Source organism: Excalfactoria chinensis, chromosome Z (assembly GCF_039878825.1).
Source record: "Excalfactoria chinensis isolate bCotChi1 chromosome Z, bCotChi1.hap2, whole genome shotgun sequence".
Taxonomy (NCBI): Eukaryota; Metazoa; Chordata; class Aves; order Galliformes; family Phasianidae; genus Excalfactoria; species Excalfactoria chinensis.
The window spans coordinates 45,578,957-45,602,852 of record NC_092857.1 but is presented as its reverse complement, the minus strand read 5'-3'; the positions used below and the strand labels follow the sequence as shown (position 1 = coordinate 45,602,852).

General features: G+C 41.6%; 1 protein-coding gene across 4 annotated transcripts in view; it reads right to left on the bottom strand.

The window, feature by feature from the left end:
* Positions 1-7,446: 7,446 nt before the first annotated feature.
* LNPEP (leucyl and cystinyl aminopeptidase) overlaps positions 7,447-23,896 on the bottom strand; it is a 57,862-nt gene continuing 41,412 nt past the window's right edge. For 2 of the 4 annotated variants that reach the window (XM_072359282.1, XM_072359283.1), the window contains exons 10-18: positions 23,453-23,613; positions 20,662-20,750; positions 18,335-18,515; positions 17,412-17,568; positions 16,011-16,195; positions 15,253-15,414; positions 14,356-14,496; positions 13,368-13,449; positions 7,447-12,263 (exon numbers count right to left, since the gene is read on the bottom strand). In XM_072359282.1, the coding sequence (XP_072215383.1) occupies positions 12,132-12,263; positions 13,368-13,449; positions 14,356-14,496; positions 15,253-15,414; positions 16,011-16,195; positions 17,412-17,568; positions 18,335-18,515; positions 20,662-20,750; positions 23,453-23,613 (1,290 nt within the window). In that variant the 3' untranslated portion in view covers positions 7,447-12,131. Of the gene's footprint in view, positions 12,264-13,367; positions 13,450-14,355; positions 14,497-15,252; positions 15,514-16,010; positions 16,196-17,411; positions 17,569-18,334; positions 18,516-20,661; positions 20,751-23,452; positions 23,614-23,896 lie in introns of those variants that run through there. The other 2 variants (XM_072359284.1, XM_072359285.1) reach the window with 2 other exon arrangements.

Here is a 23,896-nt window from a genome sequence, read left to right as displayed (position 1 = left end):
GCAGTTGGTCTGTGTGCTGCTGCTGAAGTGTCACATGGGCGGTTCCAGCAGTCAGCATGGTCACTACACAAGATGTTTTACATTTCAGTTGTTGTTGCATGTGATGTTGTACAGAATTGCCCAGGTTGCCATTCGGCTAACACGTTTCCTGCAGGGGTGAACCCCAGATGTTTCACATTTCAGTTGTTGTTGCATAGGTTTGAGACCAAATAAGGTTTGGCAGATGGATGTCATGGGTTTCCCAGAGTTTGGGTGTTTCCATCACTTGCATATCGCAGTTGACACATGTAGTGGTTTTCTCTGGGCTGTGGCACAATCTGGACAGACTGCCATGCAGTACATAAGAGTGTTGCACATGGCTGTTGCTGTCATGAGTGCACCTCAGGAGTTAAAGACTGACAATGGCCCAGGATATAGAAGTGCACGTTTTGAACACTGGTGTACAGCTTGGGGCATTAAGCATACCTTCAGCATTCCTGGCAACAGCACCGGCCAGGCTATTGTGGAGCGTGCACATCAGACATTGAAGGGGCGTCTTCGTGCGCTTAAAGAGGGGGGAGAGCTGGAGGGGCCTGAGCTGTGCCCAGACGCTCTCCTCCTGCGTGTACTGTTTAGTTTAAATCATCTGGAGAATCGGATGGGAGACCATCAGCTGACTGAACGGACTCCAATAGGTCAGGTCCTGATCAGACCTGATGGAGGGCCATGGCTCCCAGACCCTATGCCACTCCTCGTCATGGGCAGGGGATACGCCTGTGTCGGGACCCCAAGTGGGCCCTGCTGGCTGCTGGCACATTGGGTTAAACTGGCACCAAATAACGAGCCATCCTGTGCACCATGAGGATCCGAACATTTCAGCACCAGTTTTGGTCAACGTCTCCTTGGTTAATGGCTCCAGTGCAGCCAGTGATTTGATGTCAACACTGGCCAGCAGCTTGCTGGTAACAGCACATGAGACAGCGTTGCTCCTCAATGTGCCTGAAGGTACGAACTGGAAATCTAGCCTTCATGCCAGACTGATAGTTCATGAGCAGAGGATTCCTTGTTCCTGGGTAATCCCCCAGCAGTGGACATTTGGAACGATTCTGCACAACAAATATGTTTTTGTCTTGTTATTTGGTTATGGAGTGTGATATTTGTAATGCACACTGGACTGAACTGGAATGCCATGAAGATTCTGTACAATAGTGTTACATTGAACTTGGAAAAACTGTAACTCCATTGTGTACTGTGCTGTTATCTTGAACTTGAATGCATTGTTCTTTTCAAGTTGACTAGGTGTTGCCATACAGCATTTCAAAAATTGTTAGGCAGATAGCTGTTATGTGTTTTCAGGTTTGTAGGCACTGCAGCTGCATCTCTTTGGTATGTTATTGTGACAGCTTAATTGTTTTTCTCATATGTTTAATGTTTGATTTGTTTGTGGAATATCCTTAAATGTGAGAATCACCTTTGGGGTAACAGGGAGTATGCAGGGGAACCTTTACAGGGGCTTGCAGATGATAAAGAGGGGGGAGATGTTGGGTATTGGGTAGGTGGTGCCTGCGTGCACCTGGGGTGGAGTCAGGGAGGTCACGAGTGTCACACAGGGGTGGCCACCTGTACCACTATATAGGGTTTGTTGTGAGGCATTAAACTTGTACTTTTGGCGTTACGCACTATGTGTGAGTCCCGTCTGTTCCCCGTACGCTGAGGCACGGTACTTACACACAGCAGCCTTGACTTGTCGCCGGATCAGGAGGCAACATGTCATGATGCTAACATGCAAAATCTTCCCTTCCCTCCAGCGTATCAACTGCACCACTCAGCCTGCTGTCATCTGCAAACTTGCTGAGGGTGCACTTGATGCCATTGTCTGTGTCACTGACGAAGATGTTGAAGAGCACTGGTCCCAAGGCCAGCCCCTGAGGGACACTGCTTGTGATCGGTCTCCACCCTGACACAGAACCATTGATCATATCCCTTTGGTTGTGACCAACCAACCAGTTCTTAATCCACCAAACAGTCCATCCTTCGAATCCATACCTCTCCAATTTAGTTTTTCTAGATACACAACCTAAACTTACCCTGGCACAACTTGAGGCCATTTCCCCTTGTCCTGTCACCAGTGAGAAGAGACTAACCCCACTCTTGCTATAAGGTCCCCTCTCAGCCTCCTCTTCCCCAGACAAAATAGCCCCAGTTTCTTCAGTCACTCCTCAGTGGGCACATTCTCCAAGCCCTTCACAAGCCTTGTTGCCCTTCTTTGGACCTTCTCCAGCTCTTCCATGTCCCTTCTGTACTGAGGCACCCAAAACTGAGCACGGTACTCGAGGTGAGGCCTCACCAGTGCCAAGTACTGGGATAAGATGACTTCCCTAGTTCTGCTCACCATACCATTTCTGATACAAGCCAGGATGCCGTTGGCCTTCTTGACCACCTGTGCACACTGCTAGAATTATCTTATTAGGTTTTTTCCCCATCCAGATTGCAACCTGTCCTAACAGTTTTCCAACATGGCCACAGAATAGTTGATTTTCATCAGACAGAGCCTCTTCACTTCTGTTCACCCCATTCAAAACCATCAACAGTGGCTACACCACCATAGATGTGACTAACTGTTGCTCCCAAGTAATCAGCATATCTTTGGTAAGACTATGGAAATGCTCAGCCAGGTGTGCTGGGGACTCATGGATATTTCCTCCATCCTGCATGGAGTCCCATTTTTAATGACAGAAGCAATCCTGGGATGTGCCCTGACAAAAGGTTTTTCAAAGTGGTTGTCTTTCTCAGCCCAAACCACTCCACAGTTTTGCTCAGAAATGCCATGATAAATATTTTAGGAGGCATATAATGGAATGTCTTTAAAGGTATTTGGCTGCCTGCTTCACCAAAATGTAAAGCAAACAAAGGCGATCACAGAGCTTGTCTTTCAGATACAGTTGCTATTGGAAAAGACAACAAAGAAAGAGTGTAAAGCAAACAAAGGAGATGACAAAAGCTTTATTTGAGATATAGATGCCATAGAACAGGATAGCAAAGAAAGTGGATTCAACTTACACCTCATAGCAACAGTTTGGAAGAAAGAGGTATGCTGAGGAATGCAGCCTTCTGTGGTTCAAACTATGGCGTGCTAGAAGGAGAAGGGGGGGGGGGAGGGGGAAGAGACCCATGCAGACTGACTGCATACATGCTCTTGGAAGCACTGCTAGGACAGAGAGGAAGTCTCCAACTGCTCCAGGCAATCATGCTCATGTACTGGTTCAGGCTGTGACCTAAGAATTCCACTGCATCTATAGAGCACGACCAATGAGACTGATCATCACAGCCCCATTTGCTTGCACACCTGGGATGACATCAGCTACATGATTATATGCCTACACCGGTTCTGCCCTTGCTGAAAACAGAGTCCCAAGATCCCCTCAGCAAAAGGAGCATAAGGTCCATTTTCCACACAGTCCACATGGACTACAAATTTGTTTTTAACCATCAGAAAGAGACCTACAGCCAGGAGAGCACCCCAATTATACCCAGAAGCTGCATACACCCATGGCAAAAAGTTCAGTGTCCATCTACTTAATGCACCTAGCTGTGTTCCAGTGTTCTCCAGCCCCTGGTGCCCTGGCTGTACCAGGAGCTGAGGCAGCTATTTGGGGATGACTACATGGCAGACTCTGCACTACTCCACAGTGTCATCTCCTGCCTGCATGTCTTCAGACTTGATGAGGAAGAACTGACAATGTGGCTGCGTAGCTCCCTGCGAAGATAGACCACCAGTTTTGTGCAAGAATTTGGATTGAGATGTGCACAAGATGGGTCATCTCCACCAGTCAAGCGCACCCATGCTTCCTGCCAGTCCTCTGCTTCTCTGACCATAAACAGCAGATTAGCAGGGCACTTCCCCCAGTGGGCTTTCTTACCAGCCGTGTCAGGAAATTATCTTCCACACACCCTAGGAACCTCCTAGACTCTGCTGTATTGTAGTCCCAGCAAGCACCATTTGCTTCTTGAATCCTTCTTAACATTCTTCACCTAATTTTGGCAAATGGTGCCAAAATTCAACCTGAATTACGTTTTCTTTCTTCTATCGCTGTTCCTCTGCCACATCAAAATAGCCCTCCAAACATTTAGTGGCAGGAATTTCTTTGGAAAGCAAAATGGAACAAGCTAGTAGTTAACCTCCCACCCATCTCCCTGGATTTTGGAAGATTCTCTTGGAAGCTGATGAACTAAATGGAGAAGGTAGATTTCTCATATTGCAGTGCCTAGGCATTGCTGCAAACGAGGATGTCATTGCCATATTTTTTCTGCCTGGATTTGACTGTGTGTCTACAGGCTTGCGACAGTTGGGACTGGGTTGTACCCACTCAGCTCTTCAAAACCTCCAGGCTTACAGATTCTGATGTCCTCCTGGCATGATTTTTCTGTCTCTAGCCTGATCCTCCCGATTGTAGCTCATGTCAACTGCCTCTTCCCCTTTTCTGCCCCATGCTGAACTAGTCCTGGCCACACAAGCTTTTCCTGCAGCCTCACTGCCTCAGCAGTCTCCAGTGAGCCCCTCTGGATGGGCAGTGTCACTCCTGTCTGCCATCCTAGAAAGGAGGCAGAGCCTGGATTAGGCCTGCTGTGTTCTGGGCAGAGGGGATCACCCTTGCCATGCCTAGCTATTGGAGAAGGATAGGAGAAAATCTCCAAGGGCTGTCTTTGACCTGGTGCGGAAGGAAAGAGTACATGCAGAGGGCAGGGCAGCAGTGCTAGCTTGTGGGGAAGAGTCAGTAGGCCCATGTGCTGCTGCTTCAGAGGAAGACATGGGTTTTGTTGGAGACACTCCAGTGCTGTTTGGATCAGGAGATCTGTCGCGGCTGGGGTGACGTGGGAAGACTTGATCAAAGCCTGAGACGCCACTGTGAAATGCCAACAGTGAGCAGACATAATGGAGGGAGTGGAACGGACTGTGGAAAAACCAGGTGCCATTGTTGGGGTTGGAGTGCTGCAGATGATGATCGCCGGTTGCGATGTCACTGGCACCGGTATGCCTAGGTGAGGGATAGTGACATATGCAGCAGTGGACTGTGACCTCTCGGCCCTCACTGCTTGTTGCTGGGCGCAGACTCTCTCTCAGTCTGGCTTGTGCCTGCACTCAAGCCGAGCATGTCTGAGGTTTGGAGCAAGCAGCAAGGATAGCCTTGGTGCTGGTCTCATGCTCTGTGAGCTGCTGACAGCTGCTCTCAGTGCTCATCCCCAGAGCCACCAGAGCTTCTTCCCCAACCTGCCTGGCTCAGGCAGCCGGGGCACCCAGGAGGCCACAGCAGCAAAGGGAACCAGTAAGGGGACACCTTACCCTGGGCAGCTGGGAGGATTTCCTTGGCGAGGAACCTGGGCACTTGATCCTCCCCTGCAGGCATCAGCGAGTGACCGTGGCCTTCTCTTCCTTCCCTAGCGTGACCCCTGCTGCTGCAGCAGTGGGGTGAGGAGCAGCCCCTCATCCCCTGTGCTCTCCTGCCCACCACAGCAGCTAGAGAGCATGGACACGGAGCTGGATCACCACTGCCCCATTTGCCTGGACACCAGGGATGATGGCAGCTATGTCATGCTGTGCCTGCACCAGTTCTGCTTTGGCTGCATATGGTGCTGGGCTGACAGCAGGCCCACGTGCCCCCTCTGCAAACGCACGGTGCAGTCCATCTTGCACTCAGTGCGTGCGGACGACAGCTTTGAAGAGCTCATTGTCAGATTGCCTGCACAGGAAGGGAGAGCTCCCCAACAGCAACCAGGGGCCACAGGGCAGGTGCCTGCGGTGCCCACCTGGGCAGCCGTGTTCCACCAGCAGCCAGCTGTGCTCCGGCCCCTGCTACCATGGCTACGCTAGGAGCTGAGGCAGATCTTTGGGGCTAACCACATGGCAGCCTCTGAAGTGCTCCACCTTGTTGTCTCCAGACTGCGCATCTTTGGCCTGGACGAGGGAGCACTGTCCCTGTGGCTGCTCGGCTCCCTGCAAAGCCAGGCCACCAGCTTCGTGTGACAGCTGGTAGCCCAAGCTGTGCAGTTGTGCAGCGGGGAGGTGCAACATCTGGAGGCCTCCCATGCTGCCACAGGGCAGGAGGGCAGCCCTGCAGCTACCCGTGGTGCAGCTGCCTCCCCAACAGAGACTCCTGACCCTGGCCCGCAGCCCTCCAGCAGCACCACGGAAGCAAACATGGGGGAGCTTCCTGTCCCCTCAGCTGCTGCCTTTGGAATCCTGACCAGCCTCCATCCATCCCGACTCCGATGCCAAGTGCCCAAGAAGCCGCCCAAGAGGAGCTGGGGGAGGTAGTGCCAGGTCCCTCCAGTGCCAGCACGGGCAGGCAAGCCCCAAAGAGGAGGGCCCACAGCTCTGAGGCCTCTGCACCTCCTGCCAAGAGGCCACCCCACAGGCAGCGCTAGGACACCGCCCCAGCAGCTGGCCAGAACACGGCCGGGCCTGCAGCTGGGCCACAAGCAGCCCTCAGGGGCTCGGACTGTGTCAGACCACAGAGTCGAAGAACGGCCCAGGTTGGAAGGGGCCTCAAACATCAACAATCTTCAGCGCCCCCACCCCGCCACAGGCAGGGCCACCAACCTCCATATCTATTAGACCAGGCTGCCCAGCGCCCCATCCACCTGGCCTTGAACACCTCCGGGGCAGGGCATCCACCACCTCTCTGGGCAGCCTGTTCCACCACCTCACCACTCTCATATTACAGAACTTCCCCCTGACATCCATCCTAAATCTTCCCTCCCTCAACCTAAAACCATTTCCCCTTGTCCTGCTCCTATCCACCCATTCCAAGAGTTGATTCCCCAATAAAATTACATAAAAATTATCCATGTTGCCACCAGTGTATCTGTTAGCACCATGCACAGGGCAGGTCTGACCTCTGCTGGGCCTGGAGGCCTCCCATGCTGCTGCTACTGTTCCCTTGGCACCTCCCACAACACACTGCAAAGGGAAATGTGGAGAGGGGAGGCACTGCTTTACTTCTACTCAGGGCACAAGGTGGGTTACCTCCGCCAGTCAAGCACACCCATGTCTCTACCATGTCCTCTGCTTGCAACCCCAAAGGTTTCACTCCACTCCTACTGTAATGTGGTAACACAATTAACAACGCAGGAATGGAATCCCAGTAGCAAAGTCCTACACTACGGCAAGTGGGGACATGCTCAAATACAGCAGTCGTAGGCAGAGAAAGGAAGGAAGAAATCTGCTTTCCTTTGGAAGGCCCCAGTTAATCTCACTGTTAACCTTCCTTCTGGTTACCATTCAAACCACAGAACCAGCTGTAAGAGCAGAAGGCACAGATAGAGGAACAGCACAACACCCATCTGAGCTTGTAGCCCTGCAGCCAGCATTGGACTCATCCCAAATGGACACATTCAAGCAATGTCTTGCTTCACAAAACCACGCTTCTTCTACCATGAAGAAAAAAAGACCATCACAGAGAAAAGGTTATATTGAAATACTTTATTTCTATCTCACAAAAAGCAATAGTGTTTGCATTACACATGCCTTCCAAATCAGTGCTGGTAATATGCAAAAACAGTTCTCTGAAATATGAAGAAAATAAGCTTTTTCTCCCTTTACAAATGAAACAGATGACTTTGCATATTTTATATATATCTATACGTATACACACACAAACGATATTTGAATCCCCATTTGAAGGCAGGTATTTTACCACCTGCAGTTTTACCACTCACAGAGACAGCTGTGAATTGACATTGTCTTGTATATTACTACAGTGTTTAAAATACAAAGAGCAACCCTTTACAAGTACCTACACTACACAGCATTTCAAATGAACCCATACGGTATTTTCAGGGATACCTAACTTAACCTAGACAGGACTCAGTTCCCACAGAAGAAAGCAGTCTTATGCCTCATATTCAAACTTTTCCAGTCTCCCAAATCTTGGAACAGAAAATCTATGCTTCATTTTTAAGAACTCTCCTCAAATTAGACTTTAAATTCCTTCAGGCTATACCCTTTTTTAAAAGCTGTGTCTTTAAGATTGTGTTATAATTCAGAAAAGATGCCTGTCTCCTATTCTGGATCAAAGTTAAATTATCACATATAAAAATCAATATATTTATTACAACAGCAGGTTTAAACAGCACAACAAAATTAAAGATTTAAATTCTTTAGCAATATGACCTGAGTTTAATATGGTAAATATATATATTTTTTCCCTAGAAACCATGTGACTCCATGCCTCAAAAAAAGTAACAAAAGTCTCTGACCATTTGGTAGCATCTCGATGAAAGCGATAAGCATAAGCAGTATTACTATTTTAAAATCATTTTATGTTTGCACTTTATTGCAAATATCAAACAATGAATGTTCAGCGTGTGGCAAACTGAGTGAACTATGTGACTTGAGGATCAGAGTTCTGTGAGGAGCTAAAATGTCTGTGACCAAACCCAGCAAGTGCATCTAAGTAAGAATGGTCACTTGAGGCAGCATTAATAGAACTTGTGTGCTTCCAGTGGTGCAGTGGTATAAGTTGCTGCTTGCAACACTAGAGGCCCAGGGTTCGAATCCCCCCTGTGGCGTACGTGGCAGAAATGCTGCTCTGCTACACAGAGGGCTCGAATCCCGGGAGTTGGACTCGATGATCTCTAAGGTCCCTTCCAACTCGCACGATACTGTGATACTGTGTAACTTCAGAGTGCAAAGAAAGACACCATCTCCCAGGAAAGCAAAGGAAGGATGGTATAGTCTGTGTCAGACCATGGAATGTTCTACCAAAGGGAGAACAGCTGAAAGATGAACTCAAAACGTTTGCTTAAGAAGAATTTTGGAAGTTACACTTCCTGTATCTGCTGGCCATGAAGATGAAGTAATTACTCTCACCATTTGTTTCCTCACAGCTCTCTCTTACAATGTATGTACAATCTGTCTCACAAGTTTCAAGACCTAAAATTTCTCCTCCCTGTGGAAGACAGTATCTTTCTTCACCTTCTCAGTGCCAAGCCCAGCAGCTAATACAGATTTTACAGCCCAAGCAAGCTGGCTCTCTACCAAGTAAAGGATTTCCACAGACGAGTGGATAAGAAGAAAGTTTCAGGATTAATTTGAAACCTAATGAGCTTGACAGCAATATAATAAATGGGAGTTGCTGCGACATTATTTTCAAAATGCTAATGTATGTGACAGTTTCATAACTGGAAAATTTGTATGCTGAAGAATGGTGAGATCGCATTTACAGGACACAACAAAAGCCAACACTGCTCAGTTGTTCTTCCCCCAGCATGCCTCACTTACCCATGAAACAATCTGTATGACAAGAAAGCACACTCAGCAACGGTATTCTGTTTTCCCATCAGCTCAGGGTTGAGTTGTGCTCAGAGAAACAAACCTTATCAGTCTGCATGACCTCAGCTGGCTCCTGAAGGAAAACAGGCTGTTTATGCTGTCCGGCGTATTGCTTCAATCGCCAGCCATAAGGCACAACAATCATCTCTATGATCAATTACACAGGAAAAAAAACCAAACAACTATACCTATTCTAAACTTCTTCCTTCCGTATGTTACCATCTTTTCACACATTACAAGTCTTACGCTCTGTCCTACATTATTTGTACTTCTTCCATCTCTAAATTTAGAAGAAAAAAAAGGAGGTGAGCTGGCAGAGGGATCAATCCTTTCTCCAGGGCTCAACTGCTTGCTTGCACTTTTTCTAGTAGGCAAATTTTACATCAGAAAATATAAAGAAATATATATATATACAAGCATATTTGATTTTCACCACTATTAGTTCTCAAAAGGCCGCTCATTATGAACTGAGCATACTGGGAACTAACAAAACAAGCAGTGCATAATAGCTTTGAGGACAGTAACTGATGCAGACCATCCAGATGTAAACTGTGCAATTCCAATGTATTAAACAGCAGCATTTCACATTGCAGGAAATGTTGCAGCATCAGCACAGCTTTGCACAGAAAAGATCTTCTGCTGCAAAGTAAGAGAGTCCTAAGATGTACAGAAAACTTTAGCTCTGCAATTTTATTTAATTTCCATAGTATTTTCTAGTTAAAGTGTTGCTGCTGGCTACAATGTGCTTTTCATTTGACCAAAAGCCAAAGAAAGCTCAAAGAACTAGTAAGATTTCATTATCTACAGTAAGGCATGACAGATGTAACTCTTAAAGGGCAGTTCATTGCTCATGCCTTTGCCATTCTAACCCTCGTCAGTTCCCAATAATCTCAAAAAGAGAGGAGCATATTTAAGAACTTCACTTGAAAGAAAGACTCCAGTACAACTTTTAATGAAGTTATAGACTACACGACATAAAATAATATCAAATCCTCTAAAAATGGCATACTGAAAGTATTGCTTAATTAAAAAAAAACAAACAAACACACACACAAAAAAAAAACAACAACGCCACAAAACAAAACAAATAAAAACCCCAAAGAACAGTAAAATGAAAAAAAAAAAATCAGAAATCCCTCTCTCCGATCTTCCAGACTTTCTTGGTACAGTTCACATTCTGAAGATGAGCTGCATGCAATTTCCTTGCAAAGAGCTAACTATCAGTAAAGCGTCTGAACAAAATGTTATAAAATCCTACAGCAGAAGTCAGGAAGAAGAGGGGATCTTCCTCCACAGTTTCCATCTAAAATTTTATATGCCTCAGTACCAGTCAGAGCTGAAGAAAAACAAGTTTGAGAGGATAGAAAAGTGAAAGCATTTAACACTGAGAAGGGACTGCAAAACAAAACTGATAACTATGTACACACAAATATACAAATATGGAGATAGTATTTATGCAAAAGAGGTTTAAATAAGATGAAGAAATAAAACCAGAAGATGTAACAGCTGGCTAATAAAAACAAAGAAAGAACACAGTTAATTACAATTCCATTTTGAAAGGATAGGAAAAATACAGCATGGTTTAAGCTTATCATAGCTTATCGTTTCTGCAAATTAACTGTACAGCCAAGGCTGCAATTTCTTAAATCAATGCCGTCAGTTTGAATTACCTGTAACAAATTCTAAGTGTTACCTTCTTCAGAATTTACTGGTAGATTAAATTTGTTTAGTTCAAACAATTCAACTTCTGTTAACATTTACCCAGCAGTTTACAACTGATCGTGTAATTGACTTGTAATAAGACAACAGGTGAATCTGTTTGCAAGAATCCACACAAGGTGCATTAGTAGTAAAATGGAACATTCAAAAACATCACCACATCTCCACATAAACAAGTACGCTTAATCTTCTATGTGTTGTATGGATATGCGAAGCCTCAAAAATGGCCTTTTTCACTGCTTCTGAAAGGCAGACAGAATGCACAACTGGTATTTTGCCTTTCCAGTGTAGTACATCTCTGCCTTTAGATCCCCTTCTTTTAAAGAATTTGCAGATTTGTCTCACCAGGTTTTTCACAACAGTGTAAGAAGAAAACATTAAATACTAAATGAGAAGATTCCTAGAATTGTGTTAAAACAAGAAACAGTGTACACAATTTGTCCTGCAATATAGGGATATAGGAAGTAACAAGCAAGGGAAAAAAAAAAGTATAAACTTATCCAAACGAAGTGGCTGACACACGCTGACTAACTGCAGAACCTCTGAAACAAGCAATGAAATGATGAAAACTAAACAGTCAGAAGTGGAGAAATCAGTAGTCACTTTAACAGACGAACTACCCTCCTGCCACTTCCAATGGTACTTCTGTGCAGTTGCTCACAGATAACACAGCAACATCAATTAATGGTTCAGTCCACTAATGGGTGTCTTGAGTATGATTTTGTTGTACATCAGATTCTGTAATTTCTGTGGAAGCTACCTGTATTTTTATATTTAAAAAGAATTATTAATTCCACTGATGAGAAACTGGAACATGATTCCAAATTAAGGGTGTAAGTTTCAAATATAAAAATTATGTATCATCACTCACGGGGATGTTTGGTCTACAGACAAAAATGGCTTCGGAATAAATATTTAATCCTGCACATAAACGCTTCAAGGGAAACCAAATTTTATGTGAGACATGCCCTGAGCTATCTAGACTCTCTAATAGTGCAAACAATGTTGCAGCGATGCCTGGTTTCATCCTGGCTTTTGCAAAAGAAATGGAGCAAATGTCCACAGATTTCCTAGTGGCTGGCACACTATAACATTAAGTGCACTACAGCCATTCTTGTAGCTTTGCTAAGTTCGTCTCCATCCACTGGATATTAAGCTGAATTGTGTCAATCGCCTCTTTTACACAATGCAGCTTAGAGCTCTCTTCTGATTTTGACTCAAAAAATGTTTTCACCTGCATAACAAGAGCAAAGAAAGAGTCTTAATTAAAATCAATGCTGGCCAAACAAATAGGTGCAGAAGCAAAGGCTACATACACGTCAGAATGACCCTCCACTCTTTCTCAGTATTATACCTATCAATCAATGGTTACACCTGAAATTCTACCACTCAAATCACGAGCAGCTATCCCTGTCCAATTTTCTGAATGAAAACATTAGACTAAGCCTTAAACCACTCTTAACAGATGAACTTCAGGGCCCTGTTAGGAACGACTCTGAGATTTCTAATGAATATTAACTGGATACTGAACATCCAAAACAGCTTTTTCGGGATTGCTGACAGCTAAAATAATGTAAAGCAATCTTTATGTCCCTGAACACATTCCACAGAAAAGAAAAGCACAGACCATTCACAAAGTCTAGACCAAAGCCTCTCCTTTGAGGACAGGTTGAGAACTGGGGCTGTTCAGCTCGGAGAAGAGAAGGCTGCAAGGTGACCTACTGGCGGCCTTTCAGTGTCTAAGGGGAAGCTACAGGAAAGAAGAGGACAGACTCTTTAGCAGGGACTGTGGTGAGAGAACAAGCGGAAATGGCTTCGAACTCAGGGAGGATACATTTAGGTTAGATACAAGGAAAAAATCTTTTGCAGTGAGAGCAGTGAGGCACTGGCACAGGTTATGCAGTGTTGTGGTGGATGGAGACTTTCGAGGGGAGGCTGAATAAGGCCCTGGGCAGCCTGATCCAGCTGCGCTGTTCCTGTTCATGGCAGGGTAGCTGAACTAGACAGCCCTCAGAAATCCCTTCTAAGCCAAATAATTCTATGATTCTATGATCATTTTTTCTATCACTATTTTGGGAGACAAAGCAATCATTAGGAAACCAAAGCAATATAAATAGATAGCTGTATTTGACTGTATGCCAGCCCTGCCACAGATTCAAAATGCAGACAAATGCATGTTTCTGTATGCACTTCTTATGTGTGGTACAGGATAGGAATATCTGTATATCCTTGCAAAGGGCCTTAATCACTGTAAATAACACATCTTCCTCATCCTCCAATAACCAAAAACAGGATCGGCAATAGAAAATACTATTTTCTGTTTCTTTAAGTCACCAACCTCAAGTAGATGCACCTTTGTTGCAAACTGGGAAGTTGATGAGCTAACGATATTCTGGATAGTATATGAGCCCAGGTGAAACCTGAAATACAAAGAAGAAAAATCAGAAGCCACTTCAATACACAGTTTCTGTGTATGCACGCGTTCTTATTAGTTTGTTTCACTAGAAATCTCTAGAAGCAATTAAATTCAAGTCTACATACCTTTTTTTTTAACAAGGCCTTAAAAATCTAATCCTCAGGACACGTAATACCTCTGAAAATTGAACTTCAGAGCCATGGAAATTTTTCAAACTTCAATGAACAGTAAAAGCTGAAGACACCACACACTGAACAGCAATGTCTGTATTTGTGGTACGCATTCAGATACAATCAAGTTGGCCTCCAGAACTAATTTAGAACCAATCAGTTTTGTAATACTGATTATTAATTAATCCTGCTTGCTAAGGCATGGATTTTCATCTGAGAAGCCTTTTTATCAACATGAAAATGTTTCAGATCAGAACCAGAATGCAGAAATACAGTTTTCCATCTAACTGTCAGCTTATGGAAGATTTGTAGCTCTCCAGCTGGGTACCCTTAAAGGTCAGTGTTGGAGAACATAGTGGTAAAACAAGTGGTATTTTTTGGTTTTGAGGTTACTATAGAAAGAAGGAATAAATGGTGAATTCCCTGGGTCTACTTCTGAATATCTTTCACCACATAAACATCCTACATAATCACCACCGAGTGTACACTTTTAACAGAAATTCAAATCAAGATTTTCTAGAATAACTAATTAGCTCTAGGCTTCTCCAAAGTCCCATCAACTACAAGTGAGATAAAAAAGACACTTTCCAAGTATTTTTGTAAAATCAGATTTTAAAATGGGAATTAAAATTTCAATACAAATATGCTTATATGAAGCAAACTACTTATTCACCGGGACATGATAAGAGTGATCCTTTTGTCAATGGGAGTGTGCATTTCAGCTACATCAAAAGCCTTACTTTCGTGTAAGTTTTTCCCAGTTCTCTTTGACAAAGTCCCAGGCCAGCAAATGTCCAGGCAAACTGTGGCTAATACTTGCTATGATATGCGAGAGCTCCTGCGTCCTGATGACTTCTCCCTCAAGGCTGTTCTGCATTAACCTAAAAGACAAAGTACATGAAAAGGGGCAGGAAAAGAAATCTTACTCCCTATTTTCACATGTACGTCCAGATACTTGTAAGTTAGATGGACAAGACTATGTAACAGAAAAAATAACAAGCAATTTCAGGTATCTGGAGCATACAGATGCTACATTTTATATGCACTTTCATTTCACTTGAGCTTTCATGAACAGAATAACCACAGCTCTTATCCAAGAACATGAGTATTCACTGGTGTTGAGATGAAGTAAATTCTCACAACTTGTAATATAAAAGGCAAATCACTGATGAGAGAGAAAAGCTGTAACCAGAGTCACCTGCCAGGACATGTTTAATGTGCCCCTCACGTAATAATTTAAACTACAAAGAGGCATGGGAACATGGTGTAAGGACAAGGACACAACAAAAAAAGCCAATAGTCTTGATTAAGAAGACATAAATAGAACAATCTGCCATTTGTGTTACTGTTACCACAAAAAAGTTGAATTTTATTTACTACTGCTACAGAGCTTTATGTTCATTGTTTTCTTTGTGTATGTTTCAACTTGACTTACTCCATCATACACATTATTTTGAAGTGAATAATAATATGTTCTTCTATTTATGGAATCCTGTAGAAAACGCCTAGCTAGATTTTATTCAATATGTAGAATTGTTTTTCAACGATAGCACAAAGAAAAAAAAAAAAAGAAAAGAAAAAGAAAAAGATTTTAACACTTAATTTAAGGAACACAGAACTTATTGTCTACTTCATACCACATCATCTTTCTGACATCTTCTGTGCTGGCCAAAGCTTCTATCATTTTGCTTTTCTCTGCTTCAGGAACTGAAGAGGTGTACATCTTTAGGAGGAATTCCCAGCCATTGTTAGTTTTGGCTCCAGTTATAAATATGGCTTTCATGAGATCACTAGGAAGACTACAGGGAAAAAACAAAACAAAACAAGCAAACAAACAAAACAAAACAAAACAAAACAAAAAAAAAGGGGGGGGGAGGGGGAGGACAAAAAATGCTCATCTGAGAAAAGAAGGAAGAAAAGTTATAAAATGAAAAGATTAGCTTGAAAGAGATCCCTCTAATTTCTGCACTTTATTTCCATAGCACTCGTATGCTTGCTGGACACAAGAATTCATGCTATCCTAGCACTTTAACTCACTCAGAATAAGCCATATGATAGCACAGCAAAAGGTACATAACACAGAGTCATTTTCTACAGCACAAAATGCACAAAAACCCAGAGTAGAATAAGTTCTGCAAGATAAAAAGGTACACTTCAACACTGCTAAGAAAGTAATTCTCTTTGAGCATGCAGCTTGCATACATGGATGCAATCTGCGTATGGGTTTGCAGTTATCCTCAGTAAGACTGAAGACAAAATTTTAAAATCTAGCAGATTACCCTCTCATCTTAAACCTTTTAGATGAGCAACAGTGAATGACAGAATGAAGTGCCCTCGGTTGGCAGGGTAACAGGAAGAGGTAGGTAAAGCAGTGAAAGCCCAGTGGTTTTAGTACCTCATTGTTCCATTAGATTTCATCCATTTATCAAACAACTCAGACGCGTTTGTTCTACAGTTTCTTATATCATGGATGCATGCAAAAGTTAGCAGCATTGACCGAAGTTCTCGTTCAGATAACGTCCCATCATCTGTCCAGTGCTGTTGATCAATTTTATTTCCAAGTAGGCGTTCTATTCTGTTCTAAAGGAGGAAAAATTATTAGCAATTGCTAATTCTTACCAAAGGATTTTCCACAAACAACAGAAGTTAAAAAAAAAAAAAAAAAGAATAAAGAACTTTTATAACTGTGGATGTTAAGCATAGTAGTTTTTCTCAAATACATGAGATATGACATACATGTCACAGTCCAGGTCTGCATCTAATGCTACATGTGCAAATTGAAGCATATGTATATGTATTTACATATGTATATGTAAATTCCTCAACAGGTCAAACTCATAGTCACATTACAATCTCAAATAATTATAGCTTCTACATGTTTAACTGCTTTTAACTCCACTCAGTGACAGTAGTGCTCCTTAGTTTAGCACAAACAACAAAGTTTCATCTAAAGCATGCACCTTTTCTGTTTCTGCTTTTGTAGTACTAGCTAGGTGCCCCACCAAATAACTCATTAGCTGAGATATCCAAATGTAAACTGTTATCATCTAATAGAGTCTGTAGGCTGCTTTTCAGAGCAGATAACAACGGCAATATCTTTGAGCAAATACTCAATGAGCAAAATTATTATAGCAGTTGCTTTTTTTTTGTTTTTTTGTTTTGTTTTGTTTCTGTCAAGTTTCCAAGGATCATTTTAAACTTATGCACAAGTACAAAAAGGAAACTTCTAGATAAAAGGGAAGAGCAGGCAAAGCTAAGACTAATTTATAATTTCTGCCACAAGAACTGAACCTAACACCTTCATTTTACTGCTATGTCTTTAGCAGTGCATTATGTTAACCTATCCCTCAGCTGGAATGGGGGAATGATTAACATTTGCATGTTAGTACTTATATAGAAAATAGCACTACCTTTTTTCCTCCTGCAGCTTCTGTATCAATCAATTTGATCTGCAGTCTCCAGCTGCAACAATTCTGGAAACAGTCTTTCTGTACTAGATGATGTCACAGACCCTGCACTATCTTGACCCTTATAGCCCTGTTGTAATTTCCCAGATTCCGCTACCTTACCAGTCCTACAAAAAAGCTGGGGGAAAAAAAAGTCATTACAGAAAACTTAGCACTGCAATATACCATTGCTACCTCACAGGAGTTGCTAAGACTGACAGTAATCTAGAATCCAAGTTTAACTTGATGAGGTTACTGCATGACAAATTCAATAGTCAACTCTAACTTAAATGTAAACGTTACAGAAAACTATTATTTCAAGCTACAATTAACAGAAAACTAGAACATACCATGACACGTGCTGCCAGTTGTTGTTCACCCCTTTTCTCTAGAAGGCTAAAAATAAGACCTAGCTGAAACAAAGCTTGAGTGAGAGGTGCAGTGCTGCTCTCCTCCTTAAGGTAATCGATCAGCTCAAAGGCCTTTTTCAGAGACTCTTTTCCTAGACTGTAGGTCAATGAATAGAAACATTGAAATGGTTTAAGTGATAACATCTGTCTTGCCCAAGTTACAATAATCTCCATTACACTAACAAAGTAATAGGTGAATACAGAGAGTAATAAGAAATGCTTTAGATGTAAACGTTTTTGTATAATAACACCAGCAAGAAGACAGTTACACTAACGTCTTCAATTAACATAAAATGAAATAGGTAGGAAGGTGTAAAAATGACATCCAAAAATATTTATCATAAATGAGGGTACACAGCTAAAGGAAAGTGCTATCCTCCAAGAGGTCTTCTAGAACATTCAACCTCAATACAAGTAGTGCCAACAGTAAAAGAGCAGGGGAGCAGCCAGTAGAAACTTGGAAGACAAACCCGTTTCTTGTCTGAGGAGGGGTACTTATTGACAGAAAAAAAACAACAAACCAGTAGACCAGCAGACAACTAGATAATAATATAATAATGTCTTCTAGAAATGGAAGCTATCAAGTGTCTCTGGGACACAAATAAATGGATGCTGCTCTAAGAAAATTAAAAACAAGAAAAAACAGGGAGATGACACCTCAAACCAATATGGAAGCATCAATGAAACATAAAAAATAAAAAATTGAAAATAAAAACCAGTGAATAGTGTACAGTCTTAAGAAGCTAATGAAGACTGAATAAAAACTTCTTTAAAGCAGCTGCCATTATAACCCAGATTTGATTCTTCCACTTGGAAAAACCTGAAATTCATATTAATTACATTTTCCAATAAGAAAGTCTTACCTTGCAAGGCTGAAAATATTGTTGATCAAATTGGTTCTGTCTTTAGCACTTAAAGCAGTGTGGTTTTTTTTCAACAGATCAATCAGTGTTTGCCAGTCTTCATCATAGTTTACTATGTAATAACCATTCATATCCACATTGAATTTTATCCATTCCACCTCTTCTGGAAGTTCAATGACAGCTAATGGACAGACAGACAGTTAGCAGCAGACACTAAGACATCTGTTCTTTCATACCCAAATGTCTGAAGTAGTATTTCTAGACCTAAGAATTCACTTTCCACTCACTAATACCCCCTACAATGAGGGGGGATGGCTAGCAAAAATATTCCAAGGGAAGGCTCGAAAATATTGAACTGTACTTCTTCATCTTTCCAAGCTACCTCTGACTGAATGAACAATATAATAATCTGCCCCCTGCTGCTGCACACTAAAATACAGCAAAGGGAGAACAATATTGCACGTAACTGCCACAGCACTGTTGCCAAAGCACTGCCAACAATTTTATAAGCGATGCTCTCCTACCCAAAAAACAGACAGGAACACTTTTCACTCATGTTGACTGTGTGTAATAGGTAATAGGGCATACCCTGTTACTCTTGAGATCAGGGCAAGTATTTCAATACGCTAAATCAAGCCTCAGGCTTGATAAGACAGTAACTAAAATTAACACTACTATTCTATAGTCAGGGCTTGTGAGTTATTATGCATTCTACTACTACAGTTAATTTGGTAGAAATTAATCACACCAAAGTAAAAGATTAACAGAATTTATAAGATGCTTTTATACTGAATCCATCGCCACTATTACACCTTTTAACATTGTGCAACCAAACCTGTTAAGTCTCCATAGGCATCTGCAGCCCTTACCAGTTAACAGAGATTTGCTGTCAGCGCTCCTTTCCAACAGCCCTGTCCCTCTCTCACATACACAATTACCAGTGACACATCACACAAACTGACAATTAGGAATGACATTAAAGTGGGTGAAAGGACATAATCTAGTTTCAAAGTCAACTAGATACAAAAAAGGAAAACTTCGGGGAGCAGGAAAAGTTCTTTAATTCAGCTAATACTGCAATTATTGCCAGGTTTTCAACCTGCAGAGCAAATCCAATGTCCTTGAAATTCAGTAAACATTCTACTTGGAACACTTCTGTATGCCTCTCCTTCTCTTATATCCTACACTTCCAAATTTCTACAGTGAACGTACAACTAGTATGATGAGCATGAGATCACCAACAGGAACATCTGAAATCAAGCTACTTACCTATTAATTACAACAAGATCAAGTACACGTTAAATTAAACAACTTTGTTATTCCATTCTGATAATTCACAAAGACTCAAAGTATCCAGGTCAAGTTAAAAAGTTTAGAAATGACTGAGGACTTTGTAAAGGCAACATCAGAAGGACACTACCAATGTACTTATTTACAGCATTTATACAATTTCTAAAGTCACTTCTAAAGGCTGGAAATTTGTAAAATAAAGTAAATAGCAAACATGTCAAGATCAGCTCTATACATCTAATTTTTATTTTCTACAGTTTTATTTCAAATAGCAGAGGCAGGAGTTAGATTTATGAACGAAATGTAATTGCAAGTTAAATACAATGTATGGGAAATTTAATGAAGAAAAAACACTTCTTCATTCAGATGCTGTAAGACAGTGAGGATAAGTCGCTTAAAAACGCAAAAAAATGGAACAAAATGGAACAAAGAGGAAGATATCCAAAATGATTTAAGCACAATTCTACATGACACTGTAAAGCAACTATTCATGTGGCATGGAGAAAACCAGGCCTGAATTTAAAAAAACAAACACAAAACACCAGCACACAGACTTGCAATTTGATATTCAAACTAGCTAATGCAGCAAAAGAAGAGATTTATCTGAAAAGATCAGAGTTTCAAGTTTCACAACAGTTTTCTCAAAAACTTAATCTGTTCCAGATGGAATGCACTCTTGTAACAAGAAACAAAGCAAATAATATTTGAGCTGGAACCAGCTTCTTCAGATTTCAGTACACTGGCAGAGCAACTCTAATTGTACTCACTCCCTGAAGAGTATGCAGCTCAAGACAGTTTGGGTATGCATTAGGAAAGGAAGAGAACAGGACTTAACAAATTCCAGACCTGCCTTTCTGTCAATGTGGTTGTCAACTCTTTAACAACATGGTTTGATGACAGAACTCACCGTAATTTAATCTGGGTCCCTGCAACTATTATGCACTCTATGTAGCTTCATCTTTGCATCCTATGCTCAGAAAGGTCAGTAAACTGTAATACTTAAATTAAAATGGCTTCCAAAGTTTTGAGTCACATACCTGATTTCTGGTCCAGTAAATATGCACTGATGCAATGGGTAAAGTTGCACCTATTAGTCGTGTAGGTGAGAGGAATATCCCAGAGATAACTACAAAGAGAAGCACATATTATGCATCATTTATTATTTGCCTTGAAGGTTGCTGTGTTTTGGTTTTTAATTTTAAGATTTAGCACATTAAAATTACACTGCATGCTGCATAATTAAGTATAAAAAACACTCATATAATCCGAACATGACAGAAGAAAACACATCCATCTTTCTAAATTATTATTCCTATTGTGTTGAGAAGATTTCCTAGAACTTATTTCTTAGTTCCAGCATGCTAAGTACCTTGTCCAAAATAATGTGGACAGAAAATCTTTAGCCGTATCAGAAAAATCCAGTACTATTTTCAGTTCAGTCTAGTGATCTCTCCCTGTTTCATTAAAAACAAACAACAACAACAACAAAACAACAAGAAAACAATTTAGGTTGATTCAAGTACAAGACTCAGATTTCAAATTATGGTAATAGAAACCATAACTGACTGCACATCACCAGTACTGACCGCAAACTGGATGAACAAATGCCAGCTTGCTTCATAATGATGATAAGGACTTGTTTATTTAGAGAAAATATAACTTTAATTGAGGCAAAACAGATTGTAGATATGCATTCTAGTTTGACAGGGGGCCCTTCTGTGAATAACTCACATGGGCCACTCTTCAAAAACTTTCCATGCAGTTCCCAAACTTATATCTGTCAGACGCAGAATAACAATTAAGTCTAACAATCCTTCCCTTCCCTTTCAATCATAAACTGTTCTCCTTCTTCCTCTCAGAAAAAATCAAAACACGTCCCTGTAACTTTCAGCATTTCAAGAGACAAGTTCCTTCCAAGGATCTGATTGTGGAAGAAGATGCAAGGGATTTAGCTCTTAGTAAGACTTCACGTCGTTACTGCATAAAATCACCAACATCTAGAAAAGGATTCAAGCTTATGATACTTAATTTTGCTACCAATACAGTTAAGTTTCAGGTTAGAAGACATATTTGCAGTAAGTTCACCACAATTAACAGCCATCTCACCTCTACTTCTTCAGAATTCATGTATGTACCTTCTTTTATCTTTTGGTACAATTAATATCGCCTGTGATCTATTCAGCTCTTTGCTAGCAGTCAAGCACTGGTGCCATCTTAAAAAATTTTAAGCCTAGGAAGCTTTGGGTTTTATACTTTGCTGTAACGAGGCACAAGATGCACGCTGAACACTGACAGAAAGGAGAAGCAGCTCTACACTTCTAAGGAAAGTGAAACCAACAACTTGTATAGCCTTCTGCAATGCAGCCTTTTACAACTGCTCATTAAGCACACACAACCTCCTGAAATTAAAGGGTATCTTTACCTGTGAAGTTAGGCTCTGGATATCAAATAAACTGATCAGTGCATTCTACCATTTACCACAAATCATCAAGTTATGCTTAAAAGCTTCAGAAAACAAGAAGGAAGCTTACAAAGGAAAGCCACAGAATACTGACAGTTGCTTTGGTGAAAATGGGCATGGATCATCAATTATTTTTCCAATGCAAATATTAGACATGTACATTCCGTGCTAAATTATCTTATTATTAATTACATTACTATCATTATTGTGAGTAAGAATGCCAGAAGGCCTCACTGGATCAACAAGGACCTTCTGGAGCACTTCAGTGCAAAAAGAAAGTCTACAGGGAGCGGAAGCAGGAATGGGTAACCATTATCGGTATTTAACCATAACATCAGGTAGAGCATTGGGAGTTAAAGTGTTAATGCTCCAGTTCCAGTTATCTGTCCCAGAAGAGAAGAAGAATTACATTCCCCAGAGGACTTTGTATTCAGAGCAGATAAAACCCCTGGCAAGGTCACCTGATGCCTATCTTTTCCCTTTTCAGATCATCTAGGCTGCTCATCCTGACCTCATGCCTCACTTCAATATTAATGTAAGGCCTACAGTTTTTGGATGCTCTTTCTCTCATTTAATTTGATTTATTAGCTTCAATTTTAATTACACTCTATTATATTATACTGTATCATAGTGTGTCATCTTGCATTCCAGTATCCTATTTAGTGAATCAATTTGTTCCTCCTCAGATCATTGCTCATGTTTTGTTTTGGGGCCCATCTTTCTACCCTTTTTCCCTTATGCCTCCACTCCGCTCGTCACAGAACCAGGCCAAACCAGCCCATTAAAACACTGACAGGCCCTCAACACAAAAAGGACTCAGACCGTTGAAGAAAGTCCAGAGGAACGCCCCCAATATGATTCGAGGGCTGGAGCATCTCCACTATCAGGACAGGCTGAGAAAGTTGAAGCTCTTCAGCCTGGAGAAAAGAATGCTCCAAGGGGACCTTAGAGCAGCCCCCCAGTACCTGAAGGGAGCCTACAGGAAAGCTGGAGAGGGACTTTTTATAAGAGCATGTAGTGACAGGACAAGAGGAAATGGCTTTAACTGGAAGGGACTAGATTTAGACTAGATATTAGGAAGAAATTATTTACTGTGAGGGTAGTGAGAAACTGGAACAGGTTGCCCAGAGAGGCTGCAGATGCTCTCTTCATTGAGGTGTTCAATTTGAGCAGGGACATGTCCCTGCTTATGGCAGGGGGTTGGAACTAGGTGATCTTAAAGATCTCTTCCAACCCAAACCTTTCTATGATTGTATTTTCTCTGAATGCAAGTAGTAAAAACACAGCACAAAAACACAAGAAAGGTACAAGACAAAAGATATCTCCAAGTAGATTTTAATGGTAGAAAGGGCTATGAAGGTAAGTACCTCGTGTCTGATGTCCAATTATCTGGTTCCACACAATACAAAAATTTTTCCTGATGTAATGAGATGATCTTTCCTTTCCGGTTAACAGTCACTAAAGGAAATCCTTTATGCAGAATCCAGGTTTTCATTAACTTTTTTACATCTAGCGTTCCATTGGTGATCTGTAAAAAAACAAACAAAAACAAACAAAAACCATAACAAGAACATGACAAAACAGGAATACAAATTTTCAAACCTCTCCGCTTAACTTACCAAATAAGTAGTTGCACTATTCTATAGTGCTTTGACACTGAGTGTGCAAATTTCACAAGCAATGATCTAGGGGAGAAAATCTATTTTTATTTTCTGAAGTAGTGTAAATCCTAGGCAAGAAGGGAAAAGAGAAACTGGAAGATTCAGATGGGAGAAACTGGTATGTAGAGAAAATAGAGACAAGAACATTAC